Consider the following 20,506-nt stretch of genomic DNA (forward strand, 5'->3'; position numbering starts at 1 on the left):
CATCAAGATAAGTAGCTTTTGCACAGCAAAGGATACAGTCAACAAAACCAAAAGACAACCTACAGAATAGGGGAAGATATTTGCAAATGACATATCAGATAAAGGGCTAGTTTCCAAGATCTATAAAGAACTTCTTAACCTCAACACCAAAGAAACAAACAATCCAATCATGAAATGGGCAAAAGACATGAACAGAAATCTCACAGAGGAAGACATAGACATGGCCAGCATGCACATGAGAAAATGCTCTGCATCACTTGCCATCAGGGAAATACAAATCAAAACCACAATGAGATACCACCTCACATCAGTGAGAATGGGGCAAATTAACAAGGCAGGAAACCACAAATGTTGGAGAGGATTTGGAGAAAAGGGAACCCTCTTACACTGTTGGTGGGAATGTGAACTGGTGCAGCCACTCTGGAAAACTGTGTGGAGGTTCCTCAAAGAGTTAAAAATAGACCTGCCCTATGACCCAGCAATTGCACTGTTGGGGATTTACCCCAAAGATACAAATGCAATGAAACGCTGGGACACCTGCACCCTGAAGTTTCTAGCAGCAATGTCCACAATAGCCAAACTGTGGAAGAAGCCTTGGTGTCCATCGAAAGATGAATGGATAAAGAAGATGTGGTTTATGTATACAATGGAATATTAGTCAGCCATTAGAAATGACAAATACCCACCATTTGCTTCAACGTGGATGGAACTGGAGGGTATTATGCTGAGTGAAATAAGTCAATCGGACAAGGACAAACATTATATGTTCTCATTCATTTGGGGAATATAAATAATAGTGAAAGGGAATATAAGGGAAGGGAGAAGAAATGTGTGGGAAATATCAGAAAGGGAGACAGAACATAAAGACTCCTAACTCTGAGAAAACGAACTAGGGATGGTGGAAGGGGGGGAGGAGGTCGGGGGGTGGGGGTGAATGGGTGACGGGCATTGAGGGGGGCACTTGATGGGATGAGCACTGGGTGTTATTCTGTATGTTGGCAAATTGAACACCAATAAAAAATAAATTTATTATTAAAAAAAGAAAACACTTACATACACACACATATATATATAATTATTTTTAAATATTTTATTTATTTGTTCATAAGAGACACACACACAGAGGCAGAGACACAGGCAGAGGAAGAAGTAGGCTCCATGCAGGGAGCCTAATGTGGGACCTGATCTCGGGACTCCAGGATCACATCTTGGGCCAAAGCCAGGCGCTAAACCACTGCTCCACCCAGGAATCCCCCTATATGTATAATTAAATACAATAAAGGATAAATTGTAATTGTAAAGATGAAAATTTTGAACAGACTTAAAAAAAAGAATATAATCATACAAGTGAAGAGAATGGAGCAATACTTTAGTTTCTGGGTGCATTTTGATCTGTTTGTAGAAGTAACTGCATCCCCAAATTACAAAGAAAAAAATATATATATATATATACAAAAATAAAATTAAATACAATGAATGCATAGAATGTAACTATAAAAATTGAAAAAGACTTTAAAAAGAGTTAATAAGGTAATAAATTGGTCAAAAAGGAAAGAGAAAAATTAAAATAGAAAGACTAAAGAATCGAGAAAAAAAAAAAAACATGTATTCTGTATGCTATTTTCTCCCTAGCCCTGGAGATTTTCAGTTTTGTGTCATCTGCAAACTTAGTCTTATCCAGATGTTCTTGCTGATCTTCTGGGGGAGGGGACTGTTGCCCTGACTCCTAGATGTCTTTGCCCTGGGCAGAATTGCACCACCATTGCCAGGAGACCAGACTACATCAGCAGCTCTGGATTGTTCTGTGTGACTTTTATTGCCTGAAGGCTTTCCACACTGCTTAGGGGAGGAGAAAGAAAACAGTGGCCTTCCAATTTCTATCCCTGGAGCTGACAGCTTGAGCCCTTTAGTCCTCAGTGCACCCTCAAGGAAAAGCAGTCAATCACTCTTTTCTCCCTGTTCTCCACCATCACTCTATGCTCACCCATCCAATGACTGAGAGATCCTCTCAGGCCGTGATGCTGCTTGGAGTGAACCCTACACACTCCAGCAGCCCAACCACCATCACTCCTGGGAGAGGGGGTGTTGTATTGCCACAATCGTGCAGCTTCATGAGCTCCTGCTTGGAGAGTGGTCGCCTGACTGCGTTGCAGTTTCATGGTTTATGACAACAACTAGTAGAAAGCCCACTCATGGACTCACTGATTGCAGCTGGCTTACCTGCCCTGATGCTGGGGAACTCTGCTGCACTCAGGCACCTATATTATTTCTGTGACCTTGGTGATCCAGAGACCACACTGTCTGACCAAGGATTCTGCCCCATGTCACCACCTCAGTTCCTTTCAGTCAGGGAAGACCCTCACTAGGGCAGACTTCTAAGTTGTGATTTTGCTCTCTGCTGCTATTTCACTTTCCAGTAGCCAGCTTAGTGGGGCTCATCACCCCCCTCAGTTTATCATCCCATATATTACCTTAGATTCACTTCTGTGCACCTCCTACCTTGCAGAAAGTGGTTGATTTTCTATTTGTAGGATTGCATCAATTCTATTCTTAGAACTCTTTTTGAGTTCACTATTCTGCTGAATTCCTGGGACCAGACAAAACTAAGGTCTCCTACTCCTCTGTCATTGTGGAAATTTTAAAACTCCAAATTTTAGTGAATCTTGTTGCAGGGACCTGCACTTTTCCTCCCAGGTGAAGGAGAGTCTCGCTATGCTTCTATCTTTTGCTGGACTTCTGCCAGGAAAGCAGTTGCCTGACCATGCAATTATTTCCAATTTATGACAACATAAAGCAGAAAGACAGCCCCTAGACTCACTGTTATCAGCCGGCTTCCCTGTTCCTATGCCTAGGAACTCTGCGACACTCAGGCACCTCCATTCATCTTGTTATCCCAGGGATTCTAAGACTGAGATGTCACACTTGGGGTTCTTCCTCACTTAGCCACCTGACCATCTTTAAGCCATGGATGTACCCCACTGTAGCAGATTTCTAAAAGTTCTGATTTTGCATTCCCATGCTTATAATACTTTGTGGTACCTCCTTTGGCAGGCTTCCTCCCCTCTGCCGTAACCTCAGAAATATCAATGCTGATTCAAGTCTCTAAACCACCTGTCTTTCAGCAAGTTATTGCTTTTCTACTCATAAAAATACAGCATTTTTTTCCTCAGGTGTCCATTTGATTTCTCAGGTGTTCAGAATGATTTGATCGCTATCACCTGAATTCAAAGGACCAGAGAAACTTAGTCTTCCCTACATCTCTGCTACCTTAGCTTCTCCAATATGTAATTACTTTGGTTTTGTTGTTTTATACTGGTTTTGTACTTTTCCCTAATCCTCTTGCTCTTTTTCCTTGTTTGGTGCTTTTCTATAGTAACATGTTTGGATTATTTTCTTTTTTTTTTAACTTTTTTTTTAATTTATTTTTTTATTGGTGTTCAATTTACTAACATACAGAATAACCCCCAGTGCCCATCACCCATTCACTCCCGCCCCCCGCCCTCCTCCCCTTCTACCACCCCTAGTTCGTTTCCCAGAGTTAGCAGTCTTTACGTTCTGTCTCCCTTACTGATATTTCCCACACATTTCTTCTCCCTTCCCTTATATTCCCTTTCACTATTATTTATATTCCCCAAATGAATGAGAACATATAATGTTTGTCCTTCTCTCTCTCTCTCTCTCTATTCCTTTGCATATCTATAGCTTTTCTTTTTCTTTTTTTTTGTTTTTTTAATAATAAATTTATTTTTATTGGTGTTCAATTTGCCAACATACAGAATAATACCCAGTGCTCATCCCGTCAAGTGCCCCCCTCAGTGCCCGCCACCCAGTCACCCCTCCCACCCTCCTCCCCTTCCACCACCCCCTAGTTCTTTTCCCAGAGTTAGGAGTCTTTATGTTCTGTCTCCCTTTCTGATATTTCCCACCCATTTCTTCTCCCTTCCCCTCTATTCCCTTTCACTATTATTTATATTCCCCAAATGAATTAGACCATATAATGTTTGTCCTTCTCCGATTGACTCATTTCATTCAGCATAATACCCTCCAGTTCCATCCACATTGAAGCAAATGGTGGGTATTTGTCATTTCTAATGGCTGACTAATATTCCATTGTATACATAAACCAAATCGTCTTTATCCATTCATCTTTCGATGGACACCAAGGCTCCTTCCACAGTTTGGCTATTGTGGCCATTGCTGCTATAAACATCGGGGTGCAGGTGTCCCTGCGTTTCATTGCATCTGTATCTTTGGGGTAAATCCCCAGCAGTGCAATTGCTGGGCCGTAGGGCAGATCTATTTTTAACACTTTGAGGAACCTCCACACAGTTTTCCAGAGTGGCTGCACCAGTTCACATTCCCACCAACAGTGTAAGAGGGTTCCCTTTTCTCCGCATCCTCTCCAGCATTTGTGGTTTCCTGCCTTGTTAATTTTCCCCATTCTTACTGGTGTGAGGTGGTATTTCATTGTGGTTTTGATTTGTATTTCCCTGATGGCAAGTGATGTTTTGTTTTGTTTTTGAAATTCAATTTGCCAACATATAGTATAACACCCAGTGCTCATCCCATTGAGTGCCCTTCTCAGTGCCCATCACCCAGTTACCCCAAGCCCTCCACCTACCCTTCCACAACCCGTTGTTCATTTCGCATAGTTAGGAGCCTCTCATGGTTTTTCTCCCTCTCTAATTTTCCCGCTCAGTTCCCGTCCTTTCCCTTAAAATCTCTCTCACTATTTCTTATATTCCCCATATGAGTGAAGCCGTATGATGATTGTCCTTCTCCAACTGACTTACTTCACTCAGCATAATACCCTCCAGTTCTATCCATGTTGAAGCAAATGGTGGGTATTTGTCCTTTCTGATGGCTTAGTAATACTTCATTGTATATATAGATCACATATTCTTTATCCATTTATCTGTTGAAGGACATTGTGGCTCCTTCCACAGTTTGGTTATTGTGGACATTGCTTCTATAAACATTGGGGTGCAAGTGTCCCAGCATTTCACTACATCTATATCTTTGGGGTAAGTACCGGGTACTTACACCAAGGTACCCAGGATATTTCACTACATCTATATCTTTGGGGTAAGTACCCAGTGCAATTTCTGGGTCATAGGGTAGCTCTATTTATAACTCTTTGAGGAACCTCCACACTGTTATCCAGAGAGGCTGTACCGGTTTGCTTTCCCACCAGCAGTTCAAGAGGGATCCCTCTTCTTCACATCCCTAAAACATTTGTTGTTTCCTGTCTTAATTTTCCCCATTCTCACTGGTGTAAGACAGTATCTCATTGTGGTTTTGATTTGTATTTCCCAGAGGACAAGTAATGGAGAGCATTTTCTCATGTGTTTTTTGGCCAAGTGTATGTCTTCTTTGGTAAAATTTCTGTTCATGTCTTTTGCCCATTTCATGACTCGATTGTTTATTTTTTGGGTTTTGAGTTTAATAAGTTCTTTATAGATCTTGGATACTAGCCCTTTATTTGATATATCAATTGCAAACATCTTCTCCCATTCTGTAGGTTGTCTTTTAGTTTTGTTAACTGTTTCTTTTGCTGTACAGAAGCTTTTTATCTTAATGAAGTCCCAATAATTCATTTTTGGTTTGGTTTCTCTTGCCTTGATAGATGTATCTTGCGAGAAGTTGCTGTGGCCAAGTTCAAAAAGGGTGTTGCCTGTGTTCTCCTCTAGTATTTTGATGGATTCTTCTCTCCATTTAAATTGTTCAACCATTTTGAGTTTATCTTTGGTTATGGTATAACGGAATCGTCTAGTTCATTCTTCTGCATGTGGCTGTCCAATTTTCCCAGCACCATTTCTTGAAGAGACTGTCCTTTTTCCAATGGATATTCTTTCCTACTTTGTTGAATATTACTTGACCATAGAGTTGTGGGACCATTTCTGGATCCTCTCTTCTGTTCCATTGATCTGTGTCTGTGTTTGTGCCAGTACCGCACTGTCTTGATGATCACAGCTTTGTAGTAGAACTTGAAATCCGGCTTTGTGATGCCACCGGCTCTGGTTTTCTTTTTCAATATTCCCCTGGCTATTCGAGGTCTTTTCTGATTACACACAAATTTTATTTGTTCCAACTCTCTAAAGAAAGTCCATGGTATTTTGATAGGGATTGCATTAAATGTGTACATTTCCCTGGGTAGCATAGACATTTTCACAATATTAATTCTTCCATTCCATGAGCATGGAATATCTTTCCATTTCTTTGTGTCTTCCTCAATTTCTTTCAGACGTGTTCTGTAGTTTTTAGGGTATAGATCATTTACCTCTTTGGTTAGGTTTATCCCTAAGTATCTTACGCTTTTGGGTGCAATTTTAAATGGATGGGATTGACTCCTTAATTTCTCTTTCTTCAATCTCATTGTTAGTGTACAGAAATGCCACTGATTTCTGAGCAGTGATTTTGTATCTTGCCACATTGCCGAATTGCTGTATGAGTTCTAGCAGTCTTGGGGTGGACTCTTTTGGCTTTTATATACAGTATGATATTATCTGTGAAGAGAGAGTTTGACTACTCCTTTTCCTATTTGAATGCCTTTAATTTCTTTTTTTTTTTTTTTGGCTTATTGCTGACGTTAGGACTTCTAATACTATGTTGAATAACAGTGGTGAGGCTGGACATACCTGAAATGGTCCTAATCTTAGGGGAAAGGCTTTCAGTTTTTTTCCCATTGAGAATGATATTCATCATGGGCTTTTCATATATGGCTTTTAAGGTGCTGAAGAAAGTTCTCACTTTCCCTAAACTTTGAGGAATTTTGATCCGGAATCAATACTGTATTTTGTCAAATGCTTTCTCTGCATCGATTGAGAGGATCATACAGTTCTTGTTTTTTCTCTTGTTGATATGATCTATCATATGGATTGTTTTAAGATCAGTGAACCAGCCTTGCTTCCTGGGGATAAATCTCACTTGGTCATGGTGAATAATCTTAATGTACTGTTGGATCTTACTGGCTAGTATCTTATTGAGAATTTTTGAATCCGAGTTAATTAGGGATATTGGTCTATACTTTTGCTTTTTGGTTGGGTTTTTGTCTGGATTTGGAATCAAGGTATTCCTGGCCTCATAAAATGAGTTTGGTAGTATTCAATCCCTTTCTATCCTTCAGAACAGTTTTAGTAGAATAGGTATTATTTCTTCTTTAACGTTTGATAGAATTCCCCAAGGAAGCCATCTGACCCTGGACTTTTGTGTCTTGGGAGGTTTTGGATGACTGCTTCAATTTCCTTTCTGGTTATTGGCCTGATCAGGTTTTCTATTTCTTCCTATTCCAGTTTTGTTAATTTGTGGTTTTCCAGAAATGCATCCATTTCTTCTAAATTGCCTAATTTTTTGACATATAGCTGCTCATAATACATTTTTAACATCGTTTGTGTTTCCTTGATATTGGTTGTGATGTGTCCTCTTTCAGTCGTGATTTTATTATTTTGAGTCTTTTTTTCTTTTTTATAAGGCTGGCTAGGAGTTTATCTTATTAATTCTTTCAAAGAACCACCTCCTGGTTTTGTTGATCCTTTCTACAGTTTTTCTGTTTCTATTTAATTGAGTTCTCCCCAAATCTTTATGATCTCTCTTCTTCTGCTTTGTGTAGGTTTTATTTGCTGTTCTTTTCCCAATTCCTTTAGGTGCAAGGTTAGCTTGTGTGTTTTAGCTTTTTCAAATTTTTGAAACAGGTTTGTATTGTGATGTATTTCACTCTTAGGAGTTGCTTTTACTGCATCCCAAAGATTTTGAATGGTTGCATCTTCATTTTCATTATTTTCCATGAATCTTTTTAATTCTTCTCTAATTTCCTGGTTGACCCATTCATCTTGTAGCATGATGCCCTTTAACCTCCATGTATTTGAGTCTCTTCCAAATTTAATCCTGTGATTGAGTTCTAGTTTCAAAGCATTGTGGTCTGACAATATGCAGGAGACAATCCCAGTCTTTTGGTATCCGTTGAGTCCTGATTTGTGACACAGTATGTGGTCTATTCTGGAGAAAGTTCCATATGCACTTGAGAAGAATTTGTATTCAGTTGTGTTTGGATGGAAAGTTCTGTAAATATCTGTGAAATCTGTTTGGTCCAGTGTATCATTTAAGGGCCTTGTTTCTTTGTTGATATTCTGCTTAGAAGTTCTGTCATTGCAGAAAGTGCCATGTTGAAGTCTCCTACTATTAGTGTATTATTCTCTAAGTATGTCTTTACTTTGGTTATTAATTGATATACTTGGCAGCTCCCACATAAGGGGCATAAATATTCATGATCATTAGGTCTCCTTGTTGGAAAGACCCTTTAAGTATGATATAGTGTCCCTCTTCCTCTCTTACTACTACAGTCTTTGGTATAAACATTATCTGATATGAGGATTGCTACCCCAGCTTTCTTTTGAGGATTATTTGAATGGTAAATGCTTATCCACCCTTTCATTTTCAGGCTGGAGGTGTCCTTAGGTCTAAAATCAGTCTCTTATAGACAGCAAATAGATGGGTCTTGCTTTTTTATCCAGTCAGAAACCTTGCATCTTTTGATGGAATAATTTAGCTCATTCACATTCAAAGTAACTATTGAAAGATATGAATTTAGTGTCATCGTATTACCTATTCAGTTCCTGGTTTTTTTTTTTTTTGGATTATTTCCTTGGGCTTTGTCTTTCTTTTACTGGGTTCTCCCTTAAAATTTCTTACAGAACTGGTTTGGTGGTCACATATTCTTTCACTTTCTGCCTATTCTGGAAGCTCTTTATCTCTCCCTCTATTCTGAATGACAGGTCTGATGGATAAAGTGTTCTTGGCTGCATATTCTTCTCATTTAGTACCCTGAATATATCTTGCCAGGCTTTTCTGGCCTGCTAACTCTCTGTGGATAGGTCTGCTGTTAATCTGACTTCTCTCCCACATATATTAAGAATTTCTTGTCTCATGCCACTTTAAAAATTTTCTTTTTATCATTGAAATTTGTAAGTTCCACCATTAAATGTTGAGGTATTTAACAGTTTTTATTGATTTTTGTGGGGGTTCTCTCTATCTCTTGGATCTGAATGCCTGTTACCTTCCCCAGATTAGGGAGGTTCTCACCTATGATTTTTTCAAATATATTTTGTGGTCCTCTCTCACTCTCAGCCTCTTCTGGAATCCCAATTATACTTAAATTATTTGTTCTCAGGCTATCATTTTTTTTCCCTAAGACTTTCCTCATGGTCTGTTAATTGTTTTTCTCTTTTTTCCTCAGCTTCCTTCCTTACCATCAACTTGTCTACTATGTCACTCAGTCTCTCCTCCACCTCGTAACCCTAGCAGTTAGGCCTTCTAGTTTGGATTGCATCTCATTTAATATATTTAAAATGTCAGCCTGATTAGATTTCAATTCTGCAGTAACGAAGTCTCCAGAGTCCTCCCAAGCCACCAATAGCTTATAATTGTGTTTCTGAATTGACTTTCTGACATCTTATTGAAGTCCAAATTCTGTAACTCTGTGGCAGAGAGTGCTGTTCCTGGTTCGTTCTTTTGTGGTGAACTCTTCCTTCTCGTCATTTTGTCTAGTGCAGAGTGGCTGTATGTGTGGGCTGAGTCAAAAATATTAACCACAACCTAAGTACAATACACCATAGATGATTCTGAACAGGTTAGAGACCGAAAAATAAAAGAAAAAGAAGAGCAGAGCAAAATAAAATAAAAGGACCACTAAAGTGAAAAACAAATTTTAAAACAAAATAGTGGGGCAGCCCGGGTGACTCAGTGGTTTAGCGCTGCCTTCAGCCCAGGGCGTGATCCTGGAGACCTGGGATCGAGTCCCATGTTGGGCTCCCTGCATGGATCCTGTTTCTCCCTCTGCCTGTGTCTCTGCCTCTCTCTCTCTCCTCTCTGTGTTCTCATGAATAAATGAATAAAATATTAAAAAATAAAACAAAATAGTAAAAATAAAAGGCCAAAATCCACAAAGAAGAAGAAAAAAGAAAAAAAAAGAAAATTAAAATAAAAGTAAAAAAGAGAAAAAATTCGGGGCTGGGGTATGGTGGTGGTGAAGAAGTGGCATTGGAAAGAGAAGGTAGTCTCCCTGAGGTGTGCTAAAGGGTGATCCTCTTGGTTCTGAGTGTATTTTGTTCCATATATTAGAAGTTGCTCGATCCCATATTTATTTAAACCAGCAATATTTATATAAAGCCTCAATACTGACCACCAAAACATAAACAAGATAAAAGAGGGGGCAGAATGTGAAGGAAGAGAGAATGCAATCTCACATAATGAACCAGTATGGTATTCCACTTCTTTCTGGGTGTATGTTGTTAATATTTAGAAGGTATTAACTTCTACCATTGTAAAATAATATGAGGCAGAAACAACAAAAACAAAACAAAAAAAAGCCATATCTTGTATATCTTTCAAAGTTAAATTGAATGCCTTGAAGAGTATCCAGTAGTGAAAAAATATATCTAAGACATAATTGTAGAAATATGAAAGTCAAATAGGAATAAAAAAAACTTAAAAATGAAGAAGTGGTAAAATATTGTAGTTCAGGTGGGAAAGGAGAAAAAATATTGGAAATTTTTAGTCTGTTATAAAAATGAGTCATCACGGAAAAAGGAAAAGAAAAAAGAAAAAAAAGAGGACCCTCTAATTCCATATATTATTTTCCCTTGGTTTTCCCTCTGTCCTGGAGCTTTCCAGCACCGCTTGGTCAATAAAGTTGCTCTTCCCTTGTTCTTCCAGCTGGTCTTCTGGGGCAGGGTTCTGCTGTGCTGATTCTCAGTTGTCTGTGCCTGGGTGGAGATGTCCCACACCTTGCTCAGTGTAAGCTGTTCATCCTGTGAGTTCTTTGTTCCCTGGTGGCCCCACCTCTTCCACTCATAAGGTGAAACAAAGAGGAAAAACAACAACAGCGGCCAGATTTCCAGTTCTGGAGTTGAGCTCCCTGTGAGTAACTAGCCACATTATCCCAGTCAGCACTGTTCTAGATCTTCCCTAGGGGCTCCCTCTCCTGAATGGAATGGGGACATAGCCACCTCAGTCTGGAGCTGGCCTGCCTAACCGACTGTCTTCTTCCCTAGTGCCCCAGAGAGCTGCAGTGCTCCAGCCCTTTACAGATATCAGATCTCAGTTTGCAGTGAGATTCCCCCAGGCACCCCCTCCTCATATAGTGACTCCAGGAATCTTAAGGCTTCACTGCCCCTCCAGTGATTTTGTCTGAATTCCCTGCTAAGCTTTTTTCAATCAGGGAAAACTCTGGCTCACGTCTATAAAGTTACTGCTTCTTCAGGGCTGGGCTTTCCTGTCCCAGAGGCTATCACCACTCTGCTTTATTCCCACTCCTCATGGATCCCTCCTTTCTTTTTCTTTCTTTCTTTCTTTCTTTCTTTCTTTCTTTCTTTCTTTCTTTCTTCTTTCTTTCTTTCTTTCTTTCTTTCTTTCTTTCTTTCTTTCTTTTTTCTTTCTTTCTTTCTTTCTTTCTTTCTTTCTTTCTTTCTTTCTTTCTTTCTTCTTTCCTTTTTGCCTTCTTAGCTTGTTAGAAGGGAAATCTTTTCTCTCTGTAGCCTTCCAGCTGTTCTCTCTTTAAATCTCAGGTTGAATTCATAGGTGTTAAGGATGGTTTGAAAGTTATCTAGGTAAGTTTGTGGGACCAGGTGAGTTAAGGACCACTACCCTTCTACCATCTTCAAGAGCCAAGTTTTTTTTTTTTTCATTTGTGGTTTCCACGTGCTCATATATAACTTCTCATGTATATAACCATCTTTTTTTAAAGATTATTTATTTATTTATTCATGAAAGACAGAGACAGAGAGGAAGAGACATATCCAGAGGGAGAAGCAGGCTCCATGCAGGGAGCCTAATGTGGGAATTGATTCTGGGACTCCAGGATCACGCCCTGAATTGAAGCAAATGTTTAACTGCTGACCCACCCAGGCGTCCCTGCATATAACCATATTTATTAAATTGACAGTCATCTAAGTTGAACCCATTCTAAAAGCACTAAATATTTACCTCTCCTACTTACATTTATGTATATAATATCATTTACATCCTTTTATTTTGTGAATTCCTTGCCTGGTTTTTATATGTATAATTGTTTTTACTGCTTTTGGGCTTTAACTTCCTTGCTGGTTTAATAAGTGATTATTTTACTACTGTTATTATGTTTGTTTTAATTTGTTTTTTTTAATAAATTAACTTTTTATTGGTGTTCAATTTACCAACATACAGAATAACACCCAGTGCTCATTCCGTAAAGTGTCCCCCTCAGTGCCCGTCACCCACTCACCCCCACCCCCCGCCCTCCTCCCCTTCCACCACCCCTAGTTCGTTTTCCAGAGTTAGGAGTCTTTATGTTCTGTCTCCCTTTCTGATATTTCCCAAACACTTCTTCTCCCTTCCATTATATTCCCTTTCATTATTATTTATATTCCCCAAATGAATGAGAACATACACTGTTTGTCTTTCTCCGATTGACTTACTTCACTCAGCATACTACCCTCCAGTTCCTGGGATTCCTCAGTGGCACAGCGGTTTGGCACATGCCTTTGGCCTAGGGAGCGATCCTGGAGACACGGGATCGAATCCCACATCGGGCTCCTGGTGCATGGACCCTGCTTCTCCCGCTGCCGGCGTCTCTGCCTGTCTCTCTCTTTCTCTGTATGACCATCATAAATAAATAAAAATTTAAAAAAGATTTGAAAAAATACCCTCCAGTTCCATCCACGTTGAAGCAAATGGTGGGTATTTGTCATTTCTAATGGCTGACTAATATTCCATTGTATACATAAACCACATCTTCTTTATCCATTCATCTTTCAATGGACACCGAGGCTCCTTCCACAGTTTGGCTATTGTGGACATTGCTGCTAGAAACATCGGGGTGCAGGTGTCCCGGCGTTTCATTGCATCTGAATCTTTGGGGTAAATCCCCAACAGTGCAATTGCTGGGTCGTAGGGCAGGTCTACGTTTAACTCTTTGAGGAACCTCCACACAGTTTTCCAGAGTGGCTGCACCAGTTCACATTCCCACCAACAGTGTAAGAGGGTTCCCTTTTCTCCGCATCCTCTCCAACATTTGTGGTTTCCTGCCCTGTTAATTTTCCCCATTCTCACTGGTGTGAGGTGGTATCTCATTGTGGTTTTGATTTGTATTTCCCTGATGGCAAGTGATGCAGAGCATTTTCTCATGTGCATGGTGGCCATGTCTATGTCTTCCTCTGTGAGATTTCTGTTCATGTCTTTTGCCCATTTCATGATTGGATTGTTTGTTTCTTTGGTGTTGAGTTTAATAAGTTCTTTATAGATCTTGGAAACTAGCCCTTTATCTGATACGTCATTTGCAAAAATCTTCTCCCATTCTGTAGGTTGTCTTTTAGTTTTGTTGACTGTATCCTTTGCTGTGCAAAAGCTACTTATCTTAATGAAGTCCCAATAGTTCATTTTTGCTTTTGTTTCTTTTGCCTTTGTGGATGTATCTTGCAAGAAGTTACTGTGACCAAGTTCAAAAAGGGTGTTGCCTGTCATCTCCCCTAGGATTTTGATGGATTCTAGTCTCACATTTAGATCTTTCATCCATATTGAGTTTATCTTTGGGTATGGTGAAAGAGAGTGGTCTAGTTTCATTCTTTGCATGCGGATGTCCAATTTTCCCAGCACCATTTATTGAAGAGACTGTCTTTCTTCCAATGGATAGTCTTTCCTCCTTTATCGAATATTAGTTGACCATAAAGTTCAGGGTCCACTTCTGGGTTCTCTATTGTGTTCCATTGATCTATGTGTCTGTTTTTGTGCCAGTACCACACTGTCTTGATGACCACAGCTTTGTAGTACAACCTGAACTCTGGCATTGTGATGCCCCCAGATATGGTTTTCTTTTTTTAAAATTCCCCTGGCTATTTGGGGTCTTTTCTGATTCCACACAAATCTTAAAATAATTTGTTCTTACTCTCTGAAGAAAGTCCATGGTATTTTAATAGGGTTTGCATTAAACGAGTAAATTGCCCTGGGTAACATTGACATTTTCACAATATTAATTCTGCCAATCCATGAGCATGGAATACTTTTCCATCTCTTTGTGTCTTCCTTAATTTCTTTCAGAAGTGTTCTATAGTTTTTAGGGTATAGACCCTTTACCTCTTTGGTTAGGTTTATTCCTAGGTCTCTTATGCTTTTGGGTGCAATTGTAAATGGGATTGACTCCTTAATTTCTCTTTCTTCAGTCTAATTGTTAGTGTATTGAATGCCATTGATTTCTGGGCATTGATTTTGTATCCTGCCATGCTACCAAATTGCTGTGTGAGTTCTAGCAATCTTGGGGTGGAGGCTTTTGGGTTTTCTATGCAGAGTATCATGTCATCAGCGAAGAGGGAGAGTTTGACCTCTTCTTTACCAATTTGAATGCCTTTAATGTCTTTTTGTTGTCTGATTGCTGAGGCTAGGACTTCCAATACTATGTTGAATAGCAGTGGTGAGAGTGGACATCCCTGTCTTGTGCCTGATCTTAGGGGAAAGGCTCCCAGTGCTTCCCCATTGAGAATGATATTTGCTGTGGGCTTTTTGTAGATGGCTTTTAAGATGTTGAGGAAAGTTCCCTCTATCCCTACACACTGAAGAGTTTTGATCAGGAATGGATGCTGTATTTTGTCAAATGCTTTCTCTGCATCTAATGAGAGGATCATATGGTTCTTGGTTTTTCTATTGCTGATATGATGAATCACGTTGATTGTTTTACAAGTGTTGAACCAGCCTTGTGTACCAGGATAAATCCTACGTGGTCTTGGTGAATAATTTTCTTAATGTGCTTTGGATCCGATTAGCTAATATCTTTTTGAGAATTTTTGCATCCATGTTCATCAGAGATATTGGTCTGTAATTCTCCTTTTTGGTGGGGTCTTTGTCTGGTTTTGGAATTAACGTAGTGCTGGCCTCATAAAATGAATTTGGAGGTACTCCATCTCTTTCAATCTTTCCAAACAGCTTTAGGAGAATAGGTATGGTATCTTCTTTAAATGTTTGTTAGAATTCCCCTGGAAAGCCATCTGGCCCTGGTCTTTTTTGTCTTGGGAGGTTTTTGATGACTGCTTCAATTTCCTCCATGGTTTTTGGCCTGTTCAGGTTTTCTATTTCTTCCTGTTCCAATTTTGGTAGTTTGTGGCTTTCCAGGAATGCGTCCATTTCTTCTAAATTGCCTAATTTATTGGCGTATAGCTGTTCATAATATGTTTTTAAAATTGTTTGTATTTCCTTGGTGTTGGTAGTGATCTCTCCTTTCTCATTCATGATTCTATTAATTTGAGTCTTCTCTCACTTCTTTTTAATAAGGTTGGTTAATGGTTTATCTATCTTATTAATTTTTTCAAAGAACCAACTCCTGGTTCTGTCGATCTGTTCCACAGTTCTTCTGGTCTCGATTTCGTTGAGTTCTGTTCGGATTTTAATTAATTCTCTTCTGCTGGGCGTAGGGTCCATCTGCTGTTTTTTCTCTAGCTCCTTTATGTGTAAGGTTAGCTTTTGTATTTGAGTTCTTTCCAGTTTTTGAATGGATGCTTATATTGCGATGTATTTCCCCCTCAGGACTGCTTTTGCTGCATCCAAAGATTTTGAACGGTTGTATGTATCTTCATTCTCATTAGTTTCCATGAATCTTTTTAATTCTTCCTTAATTTCCTGGTTGACCCTTTCATCTTTTAGCAGGATGGTCCTTAACCTCCAGGTGTTTGAGGTCCTTCCAAACTTCTTGTTGTGATTTAGTTCTAACTTCAAGAATTATGGTCTGAGAATATGCAGGGGACAATCCCAATCTTTTGGTATCGGTTAAGACCTGATTTGTGACCCAGTGTGTGGTCTATTCTGGAGAAAGTTCCATGTGCACTTGAGAAGAATGTGTATTCATTTGAGTTTGGATCTAAAGTTCTGTAGATATCTGTGAAATCCATCTGGTCCAGTGTATCATTTAAAGCTCTCGTTTCTTTGGAGATGTTGTGCTTAGAAGACCTATCGAGTATAGAAAGAGCTAGATTAAAGTCACCAAGTATAAGTGTATTATTATCAAAGTATTTCTTCACTTTGGTTATTAATTGGTTTAAATATTTGGCAGCTCCCACATTCGGGGCATATATATTGTGGATTGTTAAGTCCTCTTGTTGTATAGATCCTTTAAGTATGAGATAGTGTCCCTCTTCATCTCTGACTACAGTCTTTGGGGTAAATTTTAGTTTATCTGATATAAGGATGGCTACCCCTGCTTTCTTTTGAGGACCATTTAAATGGTAAATTGTTCTCCAACCTTTTATTTTCAGGTTGTAGGTGTCCTTCTGTCTAAAATGAGTCTCTTGTAGACAGCAAATAGATGGGTCCTGCTTTTTTATTCAGCCTGAAACCCTGCGCCTTTTGATGGGGTCATTAAGCCCGTTCATGTTTAGAATTGTATTGACAGATATGAGTTTAGTGTCATCATGATATCTATTCATTCCTTGTTTTTGTGGATTGTTCCATTGAACTTCTTCTTAAAGGGGAATTTTAGGAGTCCCTTTAAAATTTCTTGCAGAGCTGGTTTGGAGGTCACATATTCTTTCAGTTCCTGTCTGTCTTGGAAGCTCTTTATCTATCCTCCCATTTTGAATGAGAACCTTGCTGGATAAAGTATTCTTGGTTGCATGTTCTTCTCATTTAAGACCCTGAATATATCCTGCCAGCCCTTTCTGGCCTGCCAGGTCTCTGTGGAGAGGTCTGCTGTTACCCTAATACTCCTTCCCATATATTTTGGGATTTCTTGTGTTTTGCTGCTTTAAGGATCCTCTCTTTATCCTGGAATTTGCTAGCTTCACTATTAAATGTTGAGGTGTTGAATGATTTTTATTGATTTTAGGGGGGGATCTCTATATTTCCTGGATCTGAATGCCTTTTTCCCTTCCCAGATTAGGAGAGTTTTCAGCTATGATTTGTTCAAATACATATTCTGGCCCTCTGGCCCTTTTGGTGCCCTCGGGAACCCCAATTAAACGTAGGTTTTTCTTCCTCAGGCTGTCATTTATTTCCCTTAGTCTATCCTCATGGTCTTTTAACTGTTTGTCTCTTTTTTCCTCAGTTTCCCTCTTTGCCATCAACTTGTCTTCTATGTCACTCACTTGTTCTTCCACCTTGTTAACTCTCGTCATTAGGACTTCTAGTTTGGATTGCATCTCATTCAATTGATTTTTAATTTCTGTCTGATTAGATCTAAATTCTGCAGTCATGAAGTCTCTTGAGTCCTTTATGCTTTTTTCTAGAGCCACCAGTAGCTGTATAATAGTGCTTCTGAATTGGCTTTCTGACATCGAATTGTAATCCAGATTTTGTAACTCTGTGGGAGAGAGGACTGTTTCTGATTCTTTCTTTTGAGGTGAGGTTTTCCTTCTAGTCATTTTGCTCAGTGCAGTGTGGCCAAAAACAAGTTTTATTGGGAAAAGGAGAAAAAGAGAGAGGAAAGGAAAGAAAAGAGAAAAAGAAAAAAGAAAAAAGGAAGAAAAAAGGAAAAAAGAGAAGAAAAGGAGAAAGAAAAAGAAAGAAAGTTGAAAAAAAAAAGGGTGGGGGAAGCAATCAGAAATCAAAAAGAAAAAAAAAACACGGGGGAGTATCTTCTGATTCTGTATACTTTAAATTCCTTGACTTCCCCTGTAACTTGTCTGTCTAGCTGGTCTTCTGGGGGAGGGGCCTGTTGTGCTGATTTTCAGGTGTTAGCACTTGGGGGAGCTGCTCTGCCCCCTGCCTGGTGCCGGGCTCAGTGGGGGTTGTTTACCCTTTGAGGCCCCTGGAGGAACCACCCCAGTGGTGCTCTGGAAACCTGGATTCAGCCCCCGCAGTAACTAAGGAGCTCTCTGTCTGCAGGGCCTGGAGGCTCTAGGGTGCGGCCAATGATCTGCTCGGCCCCGGGCAGGAGTTTCCTTGCTGTCCTGTGCCCTCCCAGCAGGACTGACCTGAACCAGACGCTCAACCATTGAGCCACCCAGGTGCCCGAATTGTTTCTTTTCTAATTTTTTATTTTTTTGCTGAAGGCCTCACTGAGATTTTCCACTCTTAAATTCAGTACATATATTTATGTCCATTACTTTGAACTTTTTACAAAGCATATTGCTTATCTCCATTGTATTTAAATCTCTTGCTATGGTTTTGTCCTGGTCTTTCATTGGAGTGTATTATTGTTTCCTCATTTGTAAAACTCTCTGTGTTTATTTCTATGTATTAGGAAGCCAGTTACATATCCTGATTTTGAAGGTAGTGACCTTATGAAGAAATCTTGTGGTGCCCTGTACTGCAATGTCCCCTGTTCATCACAACCAGGTCCTTTGGGCATGTATCCTATGTTTGTTTTGTGCACCCTACTATTGTGTGTGGGTCTCATTTGCCTTTAGTCCACTCAGCTGCAATGGCCTGTTTTACCTTTTGTGGTCTGAGTTTGGTCCCTGTGCTGTTATGGGGCATGTTTACGGCTGCTCCAGGCTTGTGGTTGGAAGATGTTAATAGTCAGACCATATGCCTGCCCTCAGCCCATTTGTCAGTGATGTGGGCACACAGAACTGTAGAACATTATCCCTTCATTGTCTGCTGAGAGGTTTTGTTGTGAGTGGGACATACAGAGAAACCAAATGTCTTCTCTCAGTTCATCTTTTGGGGCTGTTGTAGCATAGACCTGATGGATACCGTCTGCATTTTCCCCTGAGAATCTTGTTGTTGAGTGGGGCTGGTGGTCAGACCAGATGCCTACCTCCAGTCCATCTGCCAAGACTTCAGTGACCCTGAAATGCTGGGCACCCTTCCTGTGGTGCCCCCTGAGAGGATTTAGTTGGTGGACAGATTCAGCAGTCAGATAAGATGCTTGAAGCTGCAGATGCACTGACGCATAAAGCACTTTCTCTGCACTACTATTTATAAGGTTTGGCTGCTAGGGCTGCAGGAGAACTGGTGTGTGTTGTTGTCTTCCCCTCTCACCAGGTACTGGTCCCTGCAGAGTCTGGGTGCAGAATGACACATGGCAAGAGTTGCTTTGGAGGGACAGTTACTGATGCTGTAGCTTTGGATGGAGTGGATCCAAAGGAAAACAGGGGAGCAGTGTGTGTGTGGTGTAAACAAGTTAGATTGAGAGTGTTCATGCTGGTTCCCACAAATTTCCAGCTATCTAGGCTGGGGAAAGATAGAGAAATGATTTCCTCCAGCTTTTTTTTTTTTCTTAGAAAAATCTCCTAAATATCGCTGCCACTCTAAGGCAGGTTCTGAGATGACTAAATCAATCTCCTTCCCCTATACTCCAGAAGTCTTTCAAACTGCTGCTTCTGTGCTTTATCATAGTGGGGTTGTTTCTTATGCTGCCTCTTTAAGGGTGGGAGTCAGTTTCTTATTGCCCTCTGGCTTTCTCAGAGCTAAGCCTGATAAGTTTTAAGTTACCCAGAGTTAAACTTTACTGGTTTTAAAACTCATGAAGTTATATCCCACTGTTTTTCAAAACCAAATGTTATGACATTTTATCTTCCCAGTGCAAGTCCCTCATATCTTAGGTGTCTGGTGTGAGGTCTGTTCCTCCCTCTTCTCTCTGTTGTGGTGTTCCTTTCATTTGTGGCTAGTGTCACTGGAAATCTAGTTCATGACCACATCTCCATCAAGTTTTAAGATGTAGCCTCCTCTCTACTATTAATTAGAATGCCTGTTCTGTGAGAGTTTAGATCATTTTCTGGTTGGTTATAGTAATATGGCTGTTATTTAGGTGTGTCTGTGAATTGAAGTGAGGCTTTGGAGGAGAATCTAGTTAGTGCCTCCTGCAGTTTCTGAAGGCTACCAGCATATATTGACTTTGTGACTAGATCACTCCAGTCTCTGCTATACTGTGATATTGCCTTCTCTATTTCTTTAGTCAAATATCCTTTAGCTTCCCTCTTTAAAAATTGTGATTGCATTTAGGACCCACCTGGATAATCCAAGGTAATATCCTCAACTCAATATTTTAAAATATATATTAGAGAGAGAGAGAGAGAAAGAGAGAAGAGCGATAACAAGAGAGAGAGCACCAGCAGAGGGAGAGGCAGAGGGAGAGGAAGAAGCAGGCTCCCTGCTGATCAGGGAGCCTGATATGAGGCTTAATCCCAGGACCCTAGGATCTGTGACCTGAGCTGAAGGCAGATGCTTAATTGACTGAGCTAACCAGTTTACCTCAACTCAAGATTCTTAACCATACCTACAAATTTCATTTATCCATCTAAGGTAACATTAACAAATTCCAGGGATTAGAAAATGAGTATATTTGGGTTTATAATTCCACTTACTACAGTCTGGACTCCAAAGATCCATATCTTTCTCACATGCAAAATAAATTTTTCCCATACCAACATCCCCAAAGTATCAGCTTATCCAAGCTTTAACTCAAGTCCAAAATCCCACTTAAATATAATCAGCTTAAAAGTCTGATATCCTACAATTTAAATATTGTAAGTCAGATGTAGGTTAGATGTTATGTATGATACATCCTGGGAAAATATTTCTATCTGCAAAATTAGGAAACAAATTTTCT

General features: G+C 39.8%; 1 protein-coding gene across 2 annotated transcripts in view; it reads left to right on the forward strand.

Moving 5' to 3' along the window:
• Positions 1-20,506, forward strand: part of CYLC1 (cylicin 1) — a 134,450-nt gene that overhangs the window by 39,013 nt on the left and 74,931 nt on the right. For both annotated transcript variants that reach the window (XR_005385970.1, XM_038586553.1), the window contains exon 2: positions 10,711-10,791. Coding sequence is in view for 1 of the 2 variants with exons in the window: in XM_038586553.1 (XP_038442481.1) it covers positions 10,711-10,791 (81 nt within the window). In the remaining variant the exon portion in view is untranslated. The remainder of the gene's footprint in view (positions 1-10,710; positions 10,792-20,506) is intronic.

The sequence above is a fragment of the Canis lupus genome, chromosome X (assembly GCF_011100685.1).
Source record: "Canis lupus familiaris isolate Mischka breed German Shepherd chromosome X, alternate assembly UU_Cfam_GSD_1.0, whole genome shotgun sequence".
Taxonomy (NCBI): Eukaryota; Metazoa; Chordata; class Mammalia; order Carnivora; family Canidae; genus Canis; species Canis lupus.